The following is a 24,779-nucleotide window of genomic DNA, read 5'->3' as shown; positions in this document are numbered from 1 at the left end:
GGTAAGTCCTGTCTAACTAGTTAGAGAATCACAGAAGGGAGTCGGAAGGGTTCACAAGGGTGATCTGTTTTGGGGCTGAATAAACCCCACTAGAGATGTGATCTTCTCAAGATGTCCCAGGAGGCCCGACACAATGTCCTGACGTCATGGCTGAGATGTCACAAAGAGCCGGGGGCGGAGCCGAATGCCCTCTGAATATTGAGGGGCCCGTCCCCTAAAAACACATTGCCCCCCGAAAGTGCCTCACCCCCAGGAGCTGGCACCTTTGTCCCCCACTTATGTGCATCCCTACATTTCTTTCTGGCTGACACTGATATTACAGTGGTACCTTGGTTTAAGAACAGTCCTGTTTCAAAACGATTCGGTTTACGAACTCTGCAAAACCAGAAGTAGTGTCCCAGATTGTGAACTTTACCTCAGTCTAAGAACAGAATCCGAATGGTAGAAGGGCACCGACGGCAAAAGGCCTCATTAGGGAAAGCACGCCTCAGTTTAAGAACAGTTTCGGTTTAAGAATGGACTTCTGGAACGGATTAAGTTCGTAAACCGAGGTACCACTGTACTGGAAAAGGTTATGTACAAATCTAAACATGTTTCATAAAAGTATTTTGTACAAGTTTTTGGGTTTTTTTTAAGCTGCAGCGTTTTCTTCAGATATTTAGCTATTTACATATTGACCTAGTTGTATCTAATTTAGATTGCTAAACTAGAAATCTAAGCTTGTGCCTCTTTTGAGTACTACAATCTAGAAAAGCTGAAGTGTACCTAGTTTGTCCTTCTTAACGCAGTGCTCATTACATTAAAAATGCTGCGGAAGGAAGTGCAGATGCCGTAATCAGAAACTGTCTCTTTATTATTTGCGCAACTTCCCTGCCATGTAAACAGAAGCGGTTTTCTACCAGCTAGGCAATCAGCTTCAGGTTCACTGCAACTTATCCACTATCAATGTGATATACTCTTCAGCTGTCTTCACAGTCCTTTGGAATTTTTCGCAAGCTGGCTTCAAGATCTTCACAGCGTCTTCGAGGGTGCTTGCCGCTAATTCAACCGTTTTACTAGGTGGCTGTCCTTTAAAAGCTACCCGCATGAAGTTAGTAAGTGAGAAAGCTGTGGTAATGACTGGTTGGCTCTGAGTCCTTGTTCGTGTGGCTGTTGCTGTTGCTGCAGCTGCTGCCTGGGATGAGGTGGGGCAGGCGTCTGAAAGTACTTTGGCAATTTCTTCGTTAGTCATGAGAAGGTCACCCACTCTGAGAGAGAGAACAGGGCTGCTTGTTAAATCCCGAATGGCGGCGTCTAGTATCTCGGGGAGATTGCCATTTTTCAGTAGTGCTGCTGAAACGGGACCGCTGATATTGTCAATAACTCCCTTATATTTCCCATAAAGGTCCTTTATCAGCTTGATTTTTTCATTTGTGGAGGTGGAAGGCAACACAATACTGGAATACAGTGGAAGGCCGACTTTTTGCTTGATATCCTGATCTTTGGCCTCCACTTTTTCCTGCATCTCTTTCAGAGCACTCATCAGAAGCTGAAGGTTTTCTTTGATGCTCAAGTTTTCCCTTACTGTAATGATGGCTAGGTCAGTTCCCAGAAACTGGTTGAGCATCCGGAAGGCGATATTAGTGGAAGAAACAAACATGTAGACACAGTCGTACAAGTTGCGGCTGGCATTGAGTAGCCTTTCCTCACTCTTCTGTGCACCGAACTTGCCCAGCATTTCCAAAAAGGGAGATATCACACTGAAATACAAACCAAAGTATGCTCAGCAGAAGAAAGTCAACAAAGCTGTTATATTCAACTTTTGTCTTGGGAAAAATTATGGAAGGGAGATTTGAAATTTACCAGCGTGCTGTTTGTTGAAGGAAAATTATATGAAAATGTTGTATAGATGGTACTTAACACCAGTAAAATTAGCAAAGATGTATAGAGCAGCTTCTAATGTATGTTGGAAATGTAAAGAGAAAGAAGGCATGTTCTACCATATTTGGTGGATGTGCAAAGTAACAAAAGCATTCTGGGAAAGGATATATAATGAACTGAAGAAAATGTTTAAAATAACCTTTGTGGGGAAAATCAGAGGCTTTTCTATTAGGTATCTTAGGTACAGAGATTCTGAGAGAGCAGAAAAGACTTTTCATGTACTCGATGACAGCAGCGAGAATACTACTGGTCCAGAAATGGAAAGAGGATGAAGTTTCAACCAGAGAAGAGTGGCTGATGAAGATGATGGACTATGCTGAAATGGTGAAATTGACCGGGACAATCAGAGACCAGGATGAGAAGAAGTTTAAGAAAGAATGGGGAATATCTATAGAGTAATATTTATAATATACAAAATACAATGGAAAAACAATTAATAATATTTTTAACAAATTAGGGAAAAAAGGATAAGCTGAAAGAAATAGGGATTGACAACGAAAACCAGAAAAGGATGGTGGGAAGTCAGGGGATTCTGAGAATCCAAAATATGAAGGTGAATGAATGATATGTTTAAATTGAAATATGTTATGTAAAATCTAATTAAAAATATTTTTTAAAAGCTGTTATGTCAGCCATGTATCTCCAAAAATCTCATGAACAGCACTTAATTTAAAAAGTCAAGTGAAGCAAAATCTATTATTATACAGCTACTAATAGGTACATAAAATATTTCTGAAAACCTATTTCTATATTTGGAGCACATGGAATATATTTTATTGGAATATATAGTTGTATAAAATGTTGAACTGCTGGTTGGCTGCTTCCGTGTCTACTTTAGCTTCTGCTCTGCTCCTCTTGCTCACCTCAGTATTACTTAGTACAACAAGTTTAGTGTCAGCTGCCAACAGTATGCCTAAAAGACTTAGATTGTATAGAGAAATCCCCCCACTTATGCACAATCGACTCACAAACAACCTCATATATGCGCAGCACTGGGAGATCAATCAATCAATCAATCAATCAATCAATCAATCAATCAATCAATTCAAACCTGGCAGGAGAGAACTGGAGAGTCCTTGTGGTTTGTTAGGAGCCCCTCCCCAGAGCCTGAAGAGGATGTCAGTGAGCCAAAAGTCCAAATAAAGGTTTTTAATGTGTGTGTGTTTTTTTTAAAAAGAATTTATGGGCTCCAAAATGGCGCACGAGAGCTCTTACTGTTGCCTGCTACCCTGCTCCACAGCTGTTGGGCAGGAAACTGTATTGCAGCGGGCTCAGAGGCACTGTTCCCTGTCCTTTCTGGCAATCTGGAGGCAAAGGTACAGTGTAAACGAAAAAGGTACGGTACTGTATTTCAGATGCCTCTTAAATCACCCCAGTTCTCTGCTCTGACGAGGCTCCCCACTTCCGCCCGGAACATAATCCCTACGTAAGTGGGGAGTCACCTCTATTAGATAGCCAATATAGGGATGGGGAGAGGTGTAATGAACTGATAATGGGAAAAGGGTTTTGGAAAAGATCAAGTAGCAATGAAGGCCTGAAGGAATGCCAGGAAAGGCTTGTGATCTCAAACCACGGCACCCATCTGCCACTGCCTGCATACCTTCCCTGTCCTGTGGATTGTGCTCTTGGCAACTAAACTCCCTGTGATTCATTTTTTTTTTTTTTACTTTGAACTAGCAATTATAGAACAAACTGGAAACAGCGCCAGCCCTGAATATGACCTTTGGTTTAATATTGAAATGCATTCCCGCATGCCGGCCATTCTTTTGTCAGAAGATGAAAATGGGGGTTGTTTTCACAGTGGAGGCCTCTAGTGCTGCTGAGGCCGTTTCTTTTCCACAATCAGATGTCAATGGAATTGAAATGGAGATCCTGTGTAGCATGTTACACAGTGTTATTTTACCTAACAATGCCCTTCTCCACAACCAAGATCTACTCACATGAAAGTGCCATTCAGCAAAGTTTCTTGTTATTGCTTCCTGAAAGCTTTCTGTTTACTATTTTGCTATAATGGAAAGAGAAAACAAAATGGGAAAAGTCCATCAATTTAGCACCCTGGAACGGAAGCTCACTAAATAAACATTTCAGCACTAATCCGCCAGCCCTGTTGACCAAAGAAGCAATAAAATGTGCTGAACTTGCAAACAGAAAGCTTTAAAGGAACAGTTTGGGCTGGTAGTTATAAAGACAAAAGTCCAAGTTTAGGAATGTGTGAGCTGGAAGCAAGAAGTAGGCAAAAGCCAGAGAAACAAAGAGAGAGAGAGACAGAGAGATAGACAGACACACACACACACACACACACACAGAGAGAGAGAGAGAGAGAGAGAGAGAGAGAGAGAGAGAGAGGTGCTTGTTTTCTGCTTGAATCTAAGGCTGCTGCTTGGGGCGTTAATGCTGTGAGCCCCTCCACTGTAGGCTCAAAATAAATGTGCCAGCTTAAGGACGCTTTTTTAAAAAGTGTGTTTCATTTATTCTGTAGTTTGGTCTTGCTCAACATCAGAAATGCATCATGAATTAGAAATCCCTGCTGAATTCACATTTTGACAGCTTCTGAAAAATACTCTCGGTGGACTTGCAGACTGATTCTATGAGTTTCTGCCTAGTAAGTAAGTTAGTGGCACAATGACTGTGGCCTTGTGACCCCCTAATGCTGAGCTAGCATTGCAAGGCCAGGATGCTGCAACAGAAGTAGGAGTCAGTATTCACCTACCATCAACAGGCAGAGCCCAAAATAGGATGGCGCTCTGCACAAACCCTTAAGCTAATTGTGTCTCGGCTACATGTGAGATGAGAACTTTATAAACAATTTGTATTGTATGGGTGCAGTTGAGAAGGCATGATGCTGATGGGTACTGAGGTGGTGGGAAACTGATAAGGATTTGGATAGTTGCTGATGGTTATTAACTGAACTCAGCATTCAGCTAAGAAGACAAATCTCCTTTGATGGTGAAATTGGCAGAGTCCTCGCAGCTGACAAGAAGGGGTGAGTTTCCATTTAATTTGCCTACTTGTGTCCACTTGCTGGGAATCTAGTCATTTATTTATTTCTAAAAAATATTTATATACCAGTGTACCATTTTAAAAAATGTATCACAGTGGTTTACAACAATTCAAAAACGATGTCAAAACATTTTCACTCTAGCAGTAAAGGGATAAAACCTCTTGGACCTTGGTAGGCTAGGGCTAAATGTGGCTGCCTTAGCAAATGCTTAAAAACTGCCCTGTACCTTGTCATTCTCCGATTACCGGCCAGCAACTGGGTGCTGCCCAGCACAAATGAGAACAGACTTGAGGCAGCCACTGTAGTCATCTCAGGGGGAGCTCTTCTGTTTCTGCCACTTCAGCCCTGAATTTCCCCACTGGCAGCAGATGAAGCTCCCGCATGGTGAAAATGTAGACAATGGTGTCTTGGGCTGCCTATTGGTGCCTCTAGCTCTGCAAGGGAATTCTTGTAGACACATATTGCCAAATAATAAATATTATCTTCCTCTTTCAGAATAAAACAAAAAACCCAACAACATGCCTATGTGTGACCAAGTGCGAAATCTGCCCAGGGGGTGGTGGTGTGTGGTTGTGATGAAACAAGAATCCATGAAGAAGAACTGAAGAACACAGGACACTTGGGATTAATGTAGGAAGTAAGTCTGCATTGGATGGACGCGGGTGGCACTGTGGGTTAAACCACACAGCCTAGGGCTTGCCGATCGGAAGGTCGGTGGTTCGAATCCCCGCGGCGGGGTGAGCTCCCGTTGCTTGATCCCTGCTCCTGCCAACCTAGCAGTTCGAAAGCGTGTCAAAGTGCAAGTAGATAAATAGGTACCGCTCCGGCGGGAAGGTAAATGGCGTTTCCGTGCGCTGCTCTGGTTCGCCAGAAGTTTCTTGGTCATGCTGGCCACCTGACCCAGAAGCTGTACACCGGCTCCCTTGGCCAGTAAAGCGAGTTGAGCGCCACAACCCCAGAGTCGTCCGCAACTGGACCCCCCCCCCGCCACCTCCATGGAAGGGCCCTTTTGCCTTTCTCTTCTTCATCAGTCTGCTACAGAATTTACTTGTGTTCTGCTAAAGGAGATTATGGTCACTGATTTGATTTTTGTTAACTTTATCATTAGTAATTACTAAAGTACAATCAAAGCCAACAGCAAAAGCAGACCAATAACACCTTCTACCCTCCCAATTTTAAAAGAAATGCTGGTGGGGGGAAAACAGGTCTTAAGACCAGTGCAAAGATGATAACACTTAAAATGTTGTTGTTTAGTCGTGTCCGACTCTTCGTGACCCCATGGACCAGAGCACGCCAGGCACTTCTGTCCTCCACTGCCTCCCGCAGTTTGATCAAACTCATGCTAGTAGCTTCAAGAACACCATCCAACCATCTCATTCTCTGTCGTCCCCTTCTCCTTGTGCCCTCCATCTTTCCCAACATCAGGGTCTTTTCCAGGGAGTCTTCTCTTCTCATGAGGTGGCCAAAGTATTGGAGCCTCAGCTTCACGATCTGTCCTTCCAGTGAGCGCTCAGGGCTGATTTCCTTCAGAATGGAGAGGTTTGATCTTCTTGCAGTCCATGGGACTCTCAAGAGTCTCCTCCAGCACCATAATTCAAAAGCATCAATTCTTCGGCGATCAGCCTTCTTTATGGTCCAGCTCTCACTTCCATACATCACTACTGGGAAAACCATGGCTTTTACTATACGGACCTTTGTTGGCAAGGTGATGTCTCTGCTTTTTAAGATGTTGTCTAGGTTTGCCATCGCCTTTCTCCCAAGGAGCAGGCGTCTTTTAATTTCGTGACTGCTGTCACCATCTGCACTGATCATGGAGCCCAAGAAAGTAAAATCTCTCACTGCCTCCATTTCTTCCCCATCTATTTGCCAGGAGGTGATGGGTCCAGTGGCCATGATCTTCGTTTTTTTGATGTTGAGCTTCAGACCATATTTTGCACTCTCCTCTTTCACCCTCATTAAAAGGTTCTTTAATTCCTCTTCACTTTCTGCCATCAAGGTTGTGTCATCTGCATATCTGAGGTTGTTGATATTTCTTCCGGCAATCTTAATTCCGGCTTGGGATTCATCCAGCCCAGCCTTTCGCATGATGAATTCTGCATATAAGTTAAATAAGCAGGGAGACAATATACAGCCTTGCCGTACTCCTTTCCCAATTTGGAACCAATCGGTTGTTCCATATCCAGTTCTAACTGTAGCTTCTTGTCCCACATAGAGATTTCGCAGGAGACAGATGAGGTGATCAGGCACTCCCATTTCTTTAAGAACTTGCCATAGTTTGCTGTGGTCAACACAGTCAAAGGCTTTTGCATAGTCAATGAAGCAGAAGTAGATGTCTTTCTGGAACTCTCTAGCTTTCTCCATAATCCAGCGCATGTTTGCAATTTGGTCTCTGGTTCCTCTGCCTCTTCTAAATCCAGCTTGCACTTCTGGGAGTTCTCGGTCCACATACTGCTTGAGCCTTCCTTGTAGAATTTTAAGCATAACCTTGCTAGCATGTGAAATGAGTGAAATTGTGCAGTAGTTGGAGCATTCTTTGGCACTGCCTTTCTTTGGGATTGGGATGTAGACTGATCTTCTCCAATCCTCTGGCCACTGCTGAGTTTTCCAAACTTGCTGGCATATTGAGTGTAGCACCTTAACAGCATCATCTTTTAAAATTTTAAACAGTTAAAACACTTAAAATAGAAAAAGTAAAAAGAATCAACCGAAGTAGCAATGACATGCACATTACTTTAATAATTTTGAGTTGGCTTCCTGTTTTATATTTTATTTACAAGTATTTTTATTGTACGTCTGCTCCTTGAGTTTATCATCCCTAACCACAATTCCTAATGCTTACAGCAGAACTACTTTCCTCTTCCATTATCAGCTCATCTTTGCAGAATGAGCCTCAGTGACCTTCTCTACCCAAACAATCCACAAAGACGCCAGGATGTGATTGCCCTGCACCAGGAACTGCTTGACTGCATGCAGCTGAATTTTAAGGCTACCGATGAACTAATTGGAGCACTGAATGAACATCTGGGAGCCAAGATTGCGCACGTTAAAATGAAAGAGGGCGGCACCATCAAAGAGAACTGTGACATCATCATCCGAGCCATGACTGATATTCAGCAAGAGGTATGGAAGTTTGATAAAAAAATAAAGGAAAAGCTAGAGCCACTGATGTACCGAAAGCTTTATGATATCAAAGAGCCTGAGTTGGAAAAAATTGCAATAGCTTACAGGATTGTATCTGTTATTCTTGGAGAGGCTACTGCATCTGCAGGTATAGTAGCTGTGAAATTGGTGTGTTCGAATATTGTAACTGTTACTGTTAACAAACTAGTTGCTCTACTTGCTCATATTGGGTTATCTGTTCTAGGAGGCATTGCCATTAGTGCTCTGGGGCTGGGTATCGACATAATTCTTCATGCTATATTGGGAGCAGTGGAAAGAGATCACCTTGTAGCATGCATTGAGAGCTATGAGCAGCATCTGGCAGAATTTAAGGAAGCCTCGCAGATTTATCATTGTGCCATTACAGAAGTCAGTGCAATGGTGAAAGACAAAGCTAAATTAGGAATATCTGGGGATGTTCCTACACACTGGTAATTACACAAAACGTATTCTAGTATGACTGATAAGAACTTTCCTTTTTAATACGGCTTGTTCGTTTTTGCAATTAGCAACACAGAAATAAAGAGTTTGGTGGTGAATAACCTGTTAAAGACAAAAGACCCTTGTAGATAAGCAGTAACTGAAAGGTGTAGGTTTCTGCAGGTATGTGACATGAGTGAATGCTCTAACAGCACAAACTTAACCATGTTCACTCAGGAGTTAAGTCCCGTTGAACTCAGTGGGGATTCCTTCTGGATAAGTGGGGTTGGGATTGTAGCCTTTGATTGCCATCCTAATGTCTCCTCCCTTTCAGTGGGGATTTGTAGAAAAAGCATACACAAATCCACTGTACAACAATTGCATACTAGAAATCAAGATGTAGTTATGCAGTTCATCCTTTTCCATGTGAATCAAGCTTGGTAATGTGGAAAGTATTGAAAACATGCATTGCGTTATTGAGTTTTGCGTATTATGAAATAAAATTTGAAATAGCACAATATATAACTGAATATGTGTTTTCTCAAATAAATGCATTTACCTGTGTTTTTCCTTCTATTCTATCTGTGCATGTTACATAGGGCCAATAAGAAAACATTGTCACGAGTTGGAGGTGGGGTCAGTCTAATGGTACCCTGTGCCCCAACCTGTGGTCCTGTGTGGCTGGCTGGGTGGTGGGGGATAGAATATATAAGAGCAAGCTTGCCAAATCAGTTTCATTATTAAAGTCATGGCTTTGTCATCTCTTGGTATTTTCCCTGCCTTATAACTTCCTTTCCTTTCTTTGTCTTACTTTCTTATTATTAACTGAGCTTTGGTGGGAACATTTTGGTAAAAGCAAATTTGACTATATTAGTATGCACACCTGCCTCATACACTTTTGGACTGGTGAACCACCGTGAAACAAAACATCCTAGTAGGAATACAATTAAAATAGATATTAAGAAGTCCCGACCAAACCTGCCATTCAGCTTATTATGAAGAAAAAGTCCGATGGAGAAGGACTAGGCAAGGGCACTTCATCTTGGTGTAGGACTATCAGTTGCTGTAAATATGGTGACATCACAGAGGCTGTGAGGTGGGTAGTCTTGCATGATACAAAGAATGTGACAATGACATCATAGGCTCAAGCAGAGGAGCCAGAAAACACGAAACACATTACATTAAAATGATGCAGAGCAAAATTCAAAGTTCTTTTTCTAGGCTGTACATGCCCAGCTCCCATAGCTTAGACTTTATCATCATGCTTGTTAATTTCAGTCTCAAGGTACAATATTTTCAACAAAAAACACAAGAAGGCCATTTTTCAAGGGGATATTATCTGTTGCCAGGCACTGAAGTCATCTGCAAAAGATGCCCACACGGTGGGAAGAAGGAAGCACTTATCTCCCACAGATCATAATCTGCTGTGTGAAGAGAACACATACTTTCTTTTGCTTATTCTGAATCTATTGCCACCGATACTGGAGGGACATGCTTTGTTGAAAGTGACAGGTTTTGTTGACAGAGAGTTCTAAGACTAAGAGGGAGCAAAATTTCTTTATCCACTTCAACTTTCACATAATTTTATAAATATCCAGGCTTCCTTAAAAATATATATTAACTGTGACTAGTGTAGTGTATACCTGAATGTTGTGGCTAATGGTATGTTTCTCCCAATAAACACATTTCACTGGAATTCCCCCATAAAAGGCTTAGTACAGTACTTGGAAGTGACTGACATTGCTATCAGTGGGACTAGCAACAAAATGTACTTAGGGTAACGTTTATAAGTCAAACTTCTGTACTGCCAGGAGTCATGTTTTATATAAAGCATTTTTAATGCTCTTTCGATGTGATATGAACTGAACTGTGTCTTCTTCCCTCTAGAAAGCGTTGTGTGATTTAACCTTGCAGTATGAAGTTATTTCTGAGCTTGTGCAAGAAAAGGACTTGGAAGAATTTATTTCCAGGACTGGCAGGCGAGCGCCCCCTCTCGGCCTTCTCTGGTATAACGGACTTCTATACCGAAAATGGCGCCCTCCCTTTCCCGGCACCTTCTTTCAGTGTTGCCTAGCGATTATGAGAAACCTTAACCATAGAGATGCAGACCTTGGGAGGTCTGAAGGACAAACCGGCCTTGAGCACCTCTGAGCTCAGGCGAAGTGGAAAGAGAGATTTGCGGACGGTACCGTTACCATAGAGACGAGGGGAAGTAAACGGTCTCAGTCCTATACAGACACTTCCGGTCTGATGTTGATCACCTTTCCACTTTACAGTAATTCTAAATACAAAGTACAAAAGAGACACCGCAGCCTGGAGCGTCTAGTAACAAGGACAAATATAGAGATAGGGAAAATAGTCGGAAATCCCATAGAAAGAAAAAAACTTTTATGATTCCCTTTGACGTTTCCACATCCCAGGATGGAAATGAGAAGTGCCTATATGAAATAATAAAGAAATCGAGGATTTTAGCGTACATGAGAAGCAGGAGTCCACTCAGAAAGAAGTAGCAGCATATACAGTAGTTCTTGCTTTAAGTTAGGACTTACTTTGTGAGAAAAACATGATTGCTGTCGGGAGAGTTTGTATAAACTACAGACCACTATCCCCATGATACTGTGGCTGAGACAGGGTTTCTTTACTTTTTTGGGGTGCAAAGTGGTATACTGTCCATCGAGCATGCCAGAAACTAGTTTGATTTTCCAGCTCCAAATCCTCCACGCTTAACACCTCTCAGGTTGCAGCAAACGGTAAAACTACACCGGGATAGCGAACATGGTGCCTTCGAGGTGTTATTGAACTCCAACTCCTGCAACGGTCAAACGTACCCCAACAACACTTCGCCGGCCCCAAATGGCGACCCCTGGGACGTCACTCGCAACTTGCAGCCCAAAGCTCAGTTGCGTGCAAAGCCTTGTGCTGCATTTGCTCGCATACATGTAAGATGCATACATGTAAGATGCAAAGTGCAGGCGGGAAGAGGAAGGGAGCACTGACTTCCGAAGAGCCATAATCTCCAGTTTACCTTTCCAAAGAGTTAAGTTTTTGTCATTTGTAGAACCCGAGATACGAGGCAAAATGGACAGCTGTTCTTAGGGTGAGAAATCCACTGCTCCCCTTTTTAGTGCTTTATCCCCCCCCCGAAAAATTCCTACAGACGCCCATACTAATGGCTGTATCACTGGGCAGAGTGAGGCGGTTGCCTCAGGCGACAGCTGAGGGGAAGGAGGAAGCAGTATGAGTTGCATATATTTCCAGGTAAAAACGTTCCTTTTAAACCAGGACTTTGGTTAATTTCATTGACATCCTATGCCCGTTTAAAATGTGGTTCTTTTTTTGGGAGGGGGGAATTGCTATTAGGTTGTTGTTTTAATTTTGATTATATATACTGTGGTTTTATATTTTGATTTTGTTTTGTGAACCGCCCTGTGAACCTCCGGGCATAGGGCGGTATATATAAATTCAATAATTAAACTAAAAACTAAATATATGAGCTTCAGTGCTTTGGTTCCGGGTATCATAGGCTGGGGATGCTAAAATCCTGACCTCCTTAATGGTCCGCTACTTCAGGCCGAATCAACTTCCCGGAAGTTGGGGACGGAAGACGAGTCTTTGATGAGAAGTCCACGTGCCTCAAAGTTCCTCATTTTTGCCGGAAGTTCAGGTTGTGGGCTACTCTAGCCGTTCCGCGCCTCTATCGCTGTTGCCGCGAGATCGCGCGGCTTTTCAAGATGGCGGCGGCGCGGAGAGTATCCGAGGCGCGGCTTCTGTAGGGCCCTTTCTCTCGTTGGAGCGACCGGGCGCCGCTCTGCCGTCGGGGTTGGCGGGCTCCGGCCTCTTCCTTCGCTCCCCGTGGATCGACTGGGGTCAGGCGCGGATCTGGGCTGTCCGCCTCCCCCTGCTTGGAGCCACCGGCTTAGGCGCCAGGTAACTTGTTACCGTTTCCCGACTTAGAAATTCTTTCATCTTCATGGGCACAAACAGTTGTTTATACCCCGAAGGCTGGAGCTTTGTGCAGAGCTGCGTCTGCTGATGGTCCGGTGTTAAAACCCTGGTCGGATCAAGGGCGAGCGTTTTTCAGTAAATGCCTGACTTTAACAGAAAAGGGTTTATATATATATATATACCCTATACTATATTATATTATATTATATTATATTATATTATATTATATTATATTATATTATATTATATTATATTATATTATATTATATTATATTATTGTTGTTATTTTTATTTATAGTATATTATTATTATTCGTGACTATTATAATGAGATGTGCTTCTGCATGACTTACAGGACTTCACTCGTGTGTTTAATACTGATGTTTATGCTGAATTATATATATTTTTCTCCTCCTGGTCTAGTTTGCATTCAGTGAAACAATAAAATAAACTGTCAAAATGGGGCGAAGATCCACGTCATCCACCAAGAGTGGGAAGTTCATGAATCCCACAGATCAAGCTCGTAAGTGTACAGAATTAATTTTTTTAAAGTAAGGGGGAGCATTTTAGGGGAGACGCATGAGTGAAAGCATGTAGCACAGTGTTAGAAACTAAGATAGGAAAGAGGAGCCAAATCACACCTTAAACCTAGGTTACTGGCTCAACAACGGAATGTCTAGGCACACTTTTTTAATAACAAGAATACAAAACTGAAAATGAATGAACTGCTGCTAAAATATTATGTTCATTTTTCACATGGTCTAGTCCTTCCCCTGCCCCCCCCCCCCAATATTCTTAAGAGGGTCTCTTCTCCAGTCTTCAGAGAGTAGCTGGAGGCACGGAGGCAGAAAAAGGCCCTCCTTTCCTTCCACTCTGCAGTTTTAATCTGAAATCTTGGGTGCAGTACTGTGCCCAGAGCTCAGAAACTGCTCATACTAATTAAATTCCCTGTTGCAAAATGTGCCTGTAACAATGGGAGTTTCGAACACTAATGTAGCCTGAGGTATAAGACTTAACTCTGCAGGTTAAAAATGTTACCGTATACTATGGGTTTAGCATTAAACAATGTCACTGAAGGAATGTACAGGAATATAAAATAATGGGATGGTGGTAATGTCAAGTGGAGATTTTTCTTCAGAAGATTGCTGTGCATCAAGCTAATCAGTTGAAGGCATAATGTTGCTGCTTTATAAATCTCATATACAAATATTTATAATAAATTATTTGAAGAGCATTCAGTATGACTTGGTTCACTGCAGTCTGTTAATTATAGGATTTCTCGTAGTTAAATCTAAGTGCACTTCTGTGCAGCTTCAAGTCGGTCCATGTTTACTATGTGCACCATTGAAGCACAGTCTTTTCATCAAAGAATTTTGAGTACTGTAGTTTATTTAGGGTCCCTGGGAATTATAGCTATGTGCAGTGTAAGCTATAGTGCTCTGAATTTTTTGAGGGAAAGAATTTGCTTCAAAGGTGCTTTAAAGGTACTGTATAGTGTGTACACAGACTGTGTTTGCAAGAGTCAGATTGCTTTCGGATGGTAGAACACTCAACTTCTTTTACTTAAAGACAGTTTTGGAAAAAGGTGGAGTAAGTGTTCAGGCTTGGTCAGGCAACATTGTGTGTGCTTTTATGAAGCAGCATTCTTTTGCATGTTGCCCAGTTCCTGCTTTGCTCCTTCCCTGGCGCAAGTACAGTACCTCTTAGGATTCAAAGTGTACTCTGAGGTAGAATGAGTTCCATGATAAGTGTGGTTTTCATTGCAGTCCAAAGCTTGCTAGTACTGGGTCTGAAATTGAGCATTTATATCTTTGCAGGCAAGGAGGCTCGAAAAAGGGAGCTTAAGAAGGTGAGAGATCATTGCTTTACTAAAGGCTGATGACCCTATACTTCTATGTGTTATGTTCCTAACGTAAAGTGTACCTTGTTAATGTAGTACTTGCTAACTGATGAGCCATTTCCTATTTAACAATACAGTATTTTCCAAGTATTTATAAAGCTGGAGAAATAATGCATTTTTAATAGAATTGTGATAGTACTAATGTTATATATTTATAGTTTTCCTTGGTGGATGATTAGTCTTATTCTCATCTGTAAATATAAATATCATGGCAGTGTTTGACCAAGTACTCAAGTGTCTTTAAACAGGAGGCCAGTAATATAAAACCCCACAGAACTAGAGACTGAGGATTGTAAAGGTTGATAGGGTATAAATGTGAAGGTGTGTTAACACACTGCCTGTAAAATTGGAATGTAAAATCAATTTTAACAGCTTAGAACAGTGTTGTGCAGACTTTAGTCTTGTGGGATCTGCTTTTTTAAAAAACTAGAAACTTACTATCCTCCAAGTAGAGCCAGGTGCAAGATATGTTATAGTGGGGGCAGCAGACTCTTAAAATTAAGGAACAGGGTGCCTCTAAGCACATGTTTGGCCCATAATTGTTTTCCCAGTACCAGAACTGAGCTCACAGTCCTGTCATGCAAAAACCCACTCCTGGCTCCCCCTATTTTTTTTGTATTGTATATGTTGCTTGGTTTGGCCGATACAGGAATCTTTCACTCTCTCTCATTTTCTGGTGACTCCAGAACAAGAAGCAACGCATGATGGTGAGAGCAGCAGTGTTGAAGATGAAGGATCCCAAGCAAATAATCCGAGATATGGAAAAACTTGATGAAATGGGTAGGTTTGAATAAACCTTTTTTGGGGTTGGGGGAAACTTGAATGGAGAAACCAGATGGGGCCAATTGCATCCGTGAAGCTGAAAGACTTAGGGGTAGACAATATTGTACTTTCTATATGTTATACTAAAGCTCTCATTGTCCCTGACCACTGGCCATGTTGGCTGGGGCTTATGGGAGTTAATAGTTAAAAAATATCTGGAGGAGGGACACATTGGCTGATGTAACAAATGTTATCAGATATCATGTTTTTATTTATTTTTTTGGAGTAAGGAGATCAAGGGCTGGGTACACTCAAGTGGCCAGTTTCTGTAGAGAGTTGGTAGCTCCCTGCTCCCGACCCCTGTGTTCTTTTTCTTTCTCTCTTTTAGAAGCCATCCTAGAAACATTGATGGGACCAGGCAAGCTGCCCTTAGAAAGAGGGTTCATTGAATGGGGTGCCAGGCCCAGGAAGACCCTCTCCCTCCTTCCTAGTCACTACTTGGGTTGCTGATCAGGCTGGGGCACCTGGGAACTAACAGAGTTATTTGAGCACCAGTAAGCTGTCTTCCCAAATATGTATTCTCTTTTAGAGGCACTCAGGAGGAAAGCTTTCTTCGGGGTTCTGTTTCTGAACATGGATGCCACAATGGCACATGTGTTATAAACGTGGTGTGGTGAGAGGAAGAGAAAACAATGACTTAATTCAGGCTTTGCTTGTAAATCTCTCTCCTTCCACATGGTTGTCTCAATCCTAATACTGGATCAGAGTTTAACCCAGTGCAGCAACCCCAGCTCAATGAGAAGGTGCTGAAGGACAAGCGTAAGAAATTGCGTGAGACCTTTGAGCGTATCCTGCGGCTCTATGAGAAGGAGAATCCAGACATCTACAAGGAGTTGCGCAAGCTAGAAGTGGAATATGAGCAGAAGAGATCTCAGCTCAGTCAGTACTTCGATGCTGTAAAGGTATCTGCCCTTATCATATTTGAATGGTTTTGATTCAAGGGTTCTTACTCCTGGATTACTTAAGTGTGGACAGTGCAAGGCTTCTAAGTCCTGCTGCGCTTTTTTAAAAATTACAAGCACACCATGCATATGTCTGGTAACAAACAGTACATGCAAGCAGTGTTGTGTTGCATTTGAAATTCATCTACAGTGGTAACTCGGGTTAAGTACTTAATTCGTTCTGGAGGTGCATTCTTAACCTGAAACTGTTCTTAACCTGAAGCACCACTTTAGCTAATGGGGCCTGCTGCGCCGCCGCTGCATGAGTTCTGTTCTTATCCTGAAGCAAAGTTCTTAACCCGAGGTAATATTTCTGGGCTAGCGGAGTCTGTAACCTGAAGTGTATGTAACCTGAAGCGTATGTAACCCGAGGTACCAGTGTACATAGAAACTGGCTTTTCTGAATCTCTTCCCTATGTAGTTTGGTGACCAGAAACCTTCACTTTTCCCTCCTCATATTTCATTGGAATGGTTTAAATGACTATTTCATTAATTTGACTGGTCGTGTGATGTTCCTTCTAAATGGTTGCTTGCATTTATTCATGTTGCTTTCCCATTTATAAAGCACCTAAAATTTGCTAAGTGCTGTGTACCCTCCCCCCCCCAAAAAAAACTATTCCTGCCTGCAGGCTTACAATCAACTAGACATGGCTCAGAAGGGAAGTGAAAGCCCTCTTGGCTGATTATTAAAGCTAGTAGTAGTTATTTTTTTAATTAAATGTGGTTTTCATTTATGCCAACTGCTTACAGTCTAAGTGACATAATTCAAAAGAAATGGGGAGGGGAGAGGAAGATAAGTAGGTCTTTCATGATGTTGTATCAGGCATAGGCAAACCCGGCCTTGCAGATGTTTTGGGACTACAACTCCCATCATCTCTAGCTAACAGGACCAGTGGTCAGGGATGATGGAAACTGTAGTCTCAAAACATCTGGAGGGCTGAGTTTGCCTATGCCTGGGTTATACAATCAAGATACATAATGAGCAAGGGAGGAGAGGATCCAGACGTCGGGTGATCCCGGTTGAGCTAATGGAGGGGCGCTTGTCTCACCTCTCTGTCACATGCCCATTGTCACCTCCTGAAGATTAACCTCAGGGAATGTTTAAAAATCTCTTTCAGAATGCTCAGCATGTCGAAGTGGAGAGTATCCCCCTGCCAGATATGCCTCATGCCCCTTCCAACATCCTCATTCAGGACATCCCCCTGCCTGGAGCGCAGCCCCCCTCTATTCTCAAAAAGACATCAGCCTATGGGTAAGCAAGGAAATGCACTGGAAAAGGCCAAAGCTCTTTTGGGGGTTGGTCTGTGTGGATTACAATCTGATCCTGCTACTATGATTAAATAGGCTTTTGTTGTTATTTTACTTGTGCTTTTAGAGCTTTGAAAAGCCACATGATATAATTTGTGAGCTGCTTTTTGTTCATGCGGTTTAATGGTGGTTCTTGAAGTGCAGCTTGAGGCACAAGACACGGACTGACATAATTTGGGCTGCATGCTAGTACAGAAAAGTGTTAAGTGTGGCTGTCGATTAAATCTGGGGCACGTGCATATATTGAATTGCATTGGTGCTCAGCTTCTTGTCCTTGCTGTCAGCTGTTTTGTTGCCGGCTGAGAAGAAATGCTAACTTCAGTCACTAGGGAGACAATTGGCATAATATTCACAGGGCATAAGTAAGTAGCCAGAAACTAGGGCAAAAGCTCAGCTGGTGCTGCATTGGCACCCAGCACTCTAGCGCAAACTGAAAAGCTTGTAAATCCTTAGCTCTTAAACTGTTCAAAACCTTGTCTCTAGACCTCTTGTCCGGCCTGTTTCTGTACTTCCACCCCCTGGGCTTGGTGTTCCTCGCTTACCTCCAGGCAGGAAGCCTCCAGGACCTCCACCAGGGCCGCCTCCACCTCAGGTCTTGCAGATGTACGGTCGGAAGGTTGGATTCACCTCAGAGATGGCCCCTCGGAGAAGAGAAGAGGAGGTGTCTTACAGTCCAGAGACAGGTAGTCATTTCCCTCATCCTCAAGGGCTACCTTTGAAGGTGACCCGGAAACTACAACTAATCCAGAATGCGGTAGCTAGACTGGTGACTTGGAGTGGCTGCCAAGACCATATAACACCGGTCTTGAAAGACCTATATTGGCTACCAGTACATTTCTGAGCACAATTTACAGTGTTGGTGCTGAGCTTTAAAGCCCTAAAGGGCCTTAGCCCAGTATATCTGAAGGAGCGTCTCCACCCACATTGTTCAACCCAGACACTGAGGTCTAGCTCTGAGGGTCTTCTGATGGTTCCCTCACTGCGAGGAGCGAGGTTATAGGGAACCAGGGCAGAGGGCCTTCTCAGTAGTGGCGACCACCCTGTGGAACGCCCTCCCATCAGATGTCAAGGAAATAAACAACTATCTGAATTTTAGGAGACATGTGAAGGCAGCCCTGTTTAGGGAAGTTTTTAATGTTTGATGTTTTATCGTGTTTTTAATATTCTGTTGGGAGCCGCCCAGAGTGGCTGGGGAAACCCACCAGATAGGTGTGTTATAAATAATAAATTATTATATTGTATTATATTATTATTACCACCATTGTATTTGAGGATGGGGGATGGGGTTCCATATTCTTCTGTAAACAGGCAGTTGTGTTTTGGGGTAAAGTTGGGGAAATCTTCTGACAGTTTCATATGTTGTTCATTCTCCCCTGTATTTTTAAAAGATGTAAAACAAATTTAGTTTTGAGGACACAGATCTGTAAGGAGAAGAAAAGACACATTGCCAATTTTGAAGGAGGCATAAAAGATGGTTGGCAAATCAATAGAAAGGAAAGCCATGTAAGACATTCCAATGTTTTGAGCATGGAAGAAGCATTTGAAATAGCTGGTGTGCATATGTATTCTCATGTATGTGCTTTTAAAAAGCTACTAGTTCCCAAGAAATACATTAGGCTTGCTATTTAGAACTCCCCCTCCTCCAAATCTCAGATTTATGTGAATGCTTTTTGGATATGACTGCTATGATACTTTGCATGCCAAAGTTAAACATAGTTAATGGAACACTCTCCTAGCATGAGTGATAAACAATGATCCCTGGCTGAGCAATATGTCTGAATCAGCAATTGTGGTTTTGTTCCAAGCCACAATGTTAAACCAAGGTTTGTTCTTGGCATACCAACAGTGGCTTTTTGGATGTAATGGTAAGCCAGAGATTGTATTTTGTTGATCATGCCAAGGAAGGAGTGAAGCAGAAGCCGTTTGTATGTTCCAGGTAAACCATTAACTATGGTGTACAATGATGTTCAAATGTCACCACTAAATAAAGATTGTCACTGTTGACCTACTTTGTTATTTATTTATTTTGCTTTGTTGGGCAACAATATTATATAAATTATCAGCTATGCTCATTTGTAGACACTCTGCTGTACATCTGTGGGTTTATAGAAGAAACCAGCCATCCAGAAATCAAAGTGGGCAGGTGATGCAGGTATTCTGATATTTCATAATGATCCTTCTTGGCTGTGAAGTCTGCAGGAGAATATTGGACCTGAACTGTTGATTCTCCTCTTCACCTCCCTATCCCATCGTATTTCAAGGGAAAGCCTTCACAGTATCAAAACAAGCTGAACGTTGCTTTTCTTGGTGGCTTCATGTTTGAACTACTCAGGTCCACGAGGACAGGATGATGAAGCTTCCAGTACCAGTGAAGATGAGGGGTATCCCGAGGACATGGATCAGGACAAGCACGATGACACTACTGATGACAGCGACAGTGACAGAAGCGATGCAGACAGCGAAGGGGAAGAGTTCATGCATCACGATGACACAGCTGAGAGGGAAGGTGGTGAAGACAAGAAATTGGGTAAGCTTCTCAGGAGAATGGGTTTGAAATAGTTATTCTTAGTGTTTGAGTAGTTGAGAGCAAGCATGAATGCTTTACCAACATCTGAATTCTTGTTCTAAGCTCTTTCATAGGATGCTTTCCAGCATTATTTTGTAATGCTGGTAGAGTGGTACAAGCGATCTCTTGAGTTCTTTCTTTATAAACATACTGTTCTTGACTAGTCTGATACGTATCCCACCTGATGTATATACTGGCTGCATCAAAGGGGGAGTTAATACAGCAAAGTCTGCTCTGCTGGGACCAACCGTGGGTTGGCTCCTCCTTCTCTTGGAACTGTTTCCCTTAATGGCTGTTCCATCTGGTTATTGTAACAATTGCATAACTTGATGAAAGAATTTGTGGCTGAATCTGCTGTTTTGCTCTTCCTCCTCTTACCATTTTGTTTTGTTTTGTTTTGTGTCATGCATATTAACATTGTAAGCTTGTGGAATGGTACTGTGTGGGCATTAACTTTGTGCAATGCCTAGACCAGTCTGGCACCATCCTGTTGCTTTAGAGTACAACTCCCATCAGCTGTAGCCAGCACAACCCTGGGATCCAGCAACATCTGGGGGAAACCAGCTTAGAGGAACAATAAACAGGGACATTGAGGCACTTTATAAATACTAGCTAATAATAATGTTGGGTCATTTGGTTGTTAGAAAAGATAAATGGTGTTGTACAACATAAAATCTAGCAGATAATGTGTTCACCTGTGAGAGTCACTTGAAGCCTTGAAACTAAATAGCTACTTAAATTTCTGAATTGCAGCATGGGAGTGCCTGGATTTTTAAAGCATTCCAGACATTAAAACTGAGAGGAGGTGATTGATGAACTCCTAATCCTCTGTCACTTTATTTCTGCAGGTCATAGTGTACGGTTTGCTGAGATACCTGGAAAATCACGTAAGAAGAAGAAGAACATGAAAGAGCTCACGCCACTTCAGGCCATGATGCTGCGAATGGCTGGTAAGAAAGCCTGGATTTTTCTCAGCCTTATTCTCTCCCCCCCCCCCCACTTCATTATTTTAGTTGCAAGCTATGGAAGTCTGTTTACCCAGAGAAATTAACTCACAAATAGTTTAATAAGCAAGGATTTGCATTAAAAATCTATCTAGAAAGTGCCTTATGAATAGAAGCTAGGATATGGGACCATTTAGCACATCAGCTGACTGATACAGCAGTGACTTTGAACTCATAATTTGCATGTGTGGTTGTCTTCCAAATTCCTGAGTTCCCAACCCCTGATTAAATTAATATGAAGATGGAAGGCAGGGTCTGGTTTAAAGGATGCTTTCATAGCTTTCTCAGACTGGTCATGGTGAAGCTGGTATGTAGCTGTGATGTAGCTGTGGGATGAAGGAACCCCATAAGCGGCTGCCCACAAAATATTAATGTAGGACTATTGCAGAAGAGTGCTAAATAGACCTTCAAACCTTGAAGATACACTGAGGAATCCCTAAGCCAATTCTATCTAGCTTTTCGAAACTTAGCGAGAAAACGAATTCCTTGACACCACAGGGTAGTGGGGCACCTTGAATGATGGGTAGGTGTGCCATGGATGGGGGAAGCACTGTGCAACCATCTCCATGCTTCAGAAGAAAGAAAGTGGGTGTAAGAAAAATTCTGAACCCTGCGCTCTTACTCTGGATTAGGTCCCATGCCACTTGCTGGAATTTATTTCCGATCTATGCAAGGCTGGGGCAGGGCTGCTAATCTTCCAACCCCATTCAACAGGAGGGATGCAAGAACGAGGCAGTGGGCTTGGAACATCCTGGAGGAAATTTGGGCCTTGCCATAGCCGCCCTATGGAGATACTTGTAGCATTCAATATCAATTTCTTAATTTCTGATAGAATATTTTTCCTGGGCCTTCAAATCATTCTTTTCTAATGTTGGCCTGTGGTCTTTTAAAGTCCCAGAATCTGTTTTAAAGATCAAGCCTGCATTATTTCTCTTCAGGCCAGGAAATTCCTGAGGGAGGCAAAGAGATAGAGGAGTATTCTGAAGAGGAAGATGATGACGACGACGATGACTCAGAGGCTGAAGATACACCACAGCAGCAAAGCACGGAAGAGGCCCATGCTGAGACAGCATCGTCGGCAGCCTCTCAAGCATCCCAGCCACAGCAGCAGCCACCACCTCAGCCTGTTCCTCCGACTCAGATGCAAGCGCCTCCCATGCCTGGCCCACCCCCTCTTGGGCCACCTCCTGCACCACCCCTGAGGCCTCCAGGGCCACCTACTGGCCTCCCTCCTGGTCCTCCGCCAGGTGAGCACCTGATGAAATTTAAGAAATCCAGGCTTCTCTTTGCTTTGGGCTCCCAGCTTGGAAATCCCGAAAACAGGCAGTTGTCTTACTCAGCTAGCATACTGGTGGAGGCTTCCCACTCCAACGTCACATGAATGTTGCACTTCAAACACTTGTCTTTCTCATCAGGCAGATACTCAGTTTTTGTTTAAGCAGTCTCTTGCAGCCGTGGCAACAAAAGGAGGGGTGGGGGGAGGAAGCTACCCAGTGGGTGGATGACTGTTTTTGTACATCTCTGGCACTTTGTAAATGATTTGACGTGATTCAGAAGGAAAAAGCAATGTATTTTGATTTAAAAAGTGGTCACCATTACCATGGGCTGTGTTGGAGTGTTTGTGTAAAAAAGCAAGGTAGTCTTAAAACCTCTTTCTCATCTCTTTGGCACAACAACAGGTAAATGGTAATGAGGAATTGCCATGTTAACCCATAAACTAAACCGTCTTTGTGCAACTGCTTTCACAGGGGCTCCTCCGTTTCTTAGGCCACCTGGGTTGCCTGGAATGCGTGGCCCTTTACCACGACTGTTGCCTCCCGGACCTCCCCCTGGCCGCCCCCCTGGCCCTCCCCCTGGTCCACCGCCAGGTCTGCCTCCTGGCCCTCCTCCAAGAGGACCCCCACCTCGCCTACCACCTCCAGCCCCTCCAGGTAATACTACAGTTTACTCACAGGATCTCTTTTATTCACTGTTATGGATAAACAAAATTAGTCTAGTGGTGTATGCTTTCATCTTAAGTATTTTTATGTAGTAAGAGTTATGTACTGCTTAATAAAAATCATAATTTATAAGTGGTCAACTACAAGCTGTTGTTGAATCCTAAAATTAGAGGGTGATATCTTCCTGTCCTTTTTGTTCCAGCCCAGTGAAACACTCTAGGTTTTATGAATCGTTGGTACACCTGTTGGAATTTGATGATTTAAAATGTGTGTCCCATGTAATTTTGCAAATATAATGACCTTAAATTAAGGGGAGGCTAAAGGAACTTGAGCTGATGCTGGTATTGGTTCCTTCTGAGCAAAGAGTAGCAGGCTAACTTTTATCTCTTCCTGCAGGCATCCCCCCTCCTCGTCCAGGCATGTTGCGCCCTCCTTTGGTGCCCCCACCTGGGTTATTTCCCCCCGCTCCCATTCCCAATCCTGGGGTGCTGAGTGCTCCCCCCAGCTTGATCCAGCGTCCCAAGGCGGATGACACCAGTGCAGCCACCATTGAGAAGAAAGCCACAGCAACCATCAGCGCCAAACCACAGATCACCAACCCCAAGGCTGAGATCACCCGCTTCGTGCCCACGGCCTTGCGAGTTCGCCGAGAGAACAAAGGGACAGCTGCCACCACCCAGAGAAAACCTGATGATGAGCCTTCTGTTCAGATAACCAAAGCAACTCCTAAGGCTGGCTCTTCTGCTCCCATTTCTGTGCAGACAAAAGATGATGTTTATGAAGCTTTCATGAAGGAAATGGAGGGGCTACTGTGACAATCTGTTCCCAGTTAACCTGTATATTCTCTGTGATTATGAGATCAGACTACTGTCTTAGGGGCAGAGGTTCCATGTTATAGTGGCATCCGGTTGAAGAGCTCCTTCATTTGTGACAATAGTCCCCCATCCCTATTAACTTGTGATCACATTTGGGAGAACGACCATTGCAGAGAGTGGAAAAGGGGTGCAATTACTCTACTCACTTTTTAATGAAAGACTTGGTTGTGTCTGTGTGCTCATGGAAAATCCTGTTGTCTCATTTTTTAATTTTTGTTAAAGGGAGGAATTACTTGAGGAACCAGAACACACTGTTAAAGCATTTCTTCCACATGTACCGATCAAGTTTTTATGTTTTGTTTTGGTGGCTTTCTGTAAATATTTTGTAATGCTGTTTTTAGCTGGGTAAGAAAAATGGGTTTACACATTGTTGTAAGGTGGGCAGGTTACTGTTTGCATATATGGCATGCAAACATTTTGCACCCTGTGTATCCTGCACTCACTACTGTGGCTTCTTGCTAACAGGAGCGATCATTGTCTTATTGAAAGAGAATAAATATTTGATGTAATACACCACTGTCTGACTAGTTATCTGCGCTGCTATTTTGGGTTTAGGAAGGAAAAGAAGTAGCCTGAGGACCTGACAAACAGCACCTATGGAAGGTAGCTAATGATGCTTTAGACTTAAGAGAACATCCCTAATATCTGAAGAATCCATAAAAGGGAGAATAGCTGTTCATTCCATTTGGGAAACATGATACAGTTGTATATCTAAAAAGTATCTCTTGTCCCATTAAAAATGAACCTGAAAGGAACCCAGGCTCCATTCATAGATCACAGAGATGGCATATACATACAGACTGACAATTAAAGAACATTAGTGAATGTAATATGAATATCTACTTTAACTGGATAGAAGTGTATGTATAATCATCACCTGATGAAGTGAGTTGTGTGTAAAAGCTGAAGGGGGAATGTAACATTTGGTGTAACAAACCAGAAATGGATGTTGGGGGAAGTCAACAGGGAGGAGGGAAAC

At 42.9% G+C, this 24,779-nt stretch overlaps 3 protein-coding genes across 12 annotated transcripts; 2 read left to right on the top strand and 1 right to left on the bottom strand.

Moving 5' to 3' along the window:
- Window positions 1–831: 831 nt before the first annotated feature.
- Window positions 832–9,569, bottom strand: LOC310687558 (uncharacterized protein C12orf60). 5 transcript variants are annotated; one of them, XM_083462796.1, is made up of 3 exons: window positions 9,479–9,497; window positions 3,861–3,925; window positions 832–1,739 (listed from the first exon to the last, which is right to left on the bottom strand). In XM_083462796.1, the coding sequence occupies exon 3, from the start codon at window positions 1,715–1,717 to the stop codon at window positions 923–925; it is 795 nt and encodes a 264-aa protein (XP_083318922.1). In that variant the 5' UTR covers window positions 1,718–1,739; window positions 3,861–3,925; window positions 9,479–9,497; the 3' UTR covers window positions 832–922. The 5 variants fall into 5 exon arrangements, with proteins under 5 accessions (XP_083318922.1, XP_083318921.1, XP_083318923.1 ...); XM_083462795.1 differs by lacking the exon at window positions 9,479–9,497 and adding an exon at window positions 5,148–5,285; XM_083462797.1 differs by lacking the exon at window positions 3,861–3,925 and having other exon boundaries at window positions 9,479–9,569.
- Window positions 1,746–9,067, top strand: SMCO3 (single-pass membrane protein with coiled-coil domains 3). 6 transcript variants are annotated; one of them, XM_083462800.1, is made up of 4 exons: window positions 1,746–3,256; window positions 4,400–4,903; window positions 5,417–5,558; window positions 7,791–9,067. In XM_083462800.1, exon 4 carries the CDS (start codon window positions 7,805–7,807, stop codon window positions 8,513–8,515), a length of 711 nt encoding a protein of 236 aa, XP_083318926.1. In that variant the 5' UTR covers window positions 1,746–3,256; window positions 4,400–4,903; window positions 5,417–5,558; window positions 7,791–7,804; the 3' UTR covers window positions 8,516–9,067. The 6 variants fall into 6 exon arrangements, with proteins under 6 accessions (XP_083318926.1, XP_083318929.1, XP_083318925.1 ...); XM_083462803.1 differs by lacking the exon at window positions 4,400–4,903; XM_083462804.1 differs by lacking the exon at window positions 1,746–3,256 and having other exon boundaries at window positions 3,937–4,903; window positions 7,804–9,067.
- A 2,561-nt stretch (window positions 9,570–12,130) lies between the features above and the next one.
- WBP11 (WW domain binding protein 11) lies at window positions 12,131–24,313 on the top strand. The gene is made up of 12 exons (XM_083462520.1): window positions 12,131–12,427; window positions 12,868–12,967; window positions 14,262–14,293; window positions 15,031–15,124; window positions 15,872–16,068; window positions 17,226–17,359; window positions 17,899–18,098; window positions 19,748–19,942; window positions 20,830–20,931; window positions 21,924–22,232; window positions 22,734–22,916; window positions 23,322–24,313. Exons 2-12 carry the CDS (start codon window positions 12,904–12,906, stop codon window positions 23,738–23,740), a joined length of 1,929 nt encoding a protein of 642 aa, XP_083318646.1. The 5' UTR covers window positions 12,131–12,427; window positions 12,868–12,903; the 3' UTR covers window positions 23,741–24,313.
- The last annotated feature ends 466 nt before the right edge of the window (window positions 24,314–24,779 follow it).

This window comes from Podarcis liolepis (genome assembly GCF_965112155.1).
Source record: "Podarcis liolepis genome assembly, chromosome: 10".
Lineage (NCBI taxonomy): Eukaryota > Metazoa > Chordata > Lepidosauria > Squamata > Lacertidae > Podarcis > Podarcis liolepis.
The sequence above is the reverse complement of the archived record's forward strand: the minus strand, read 5'-3'. Positions and strand labels throughout refer to the sequence as shown.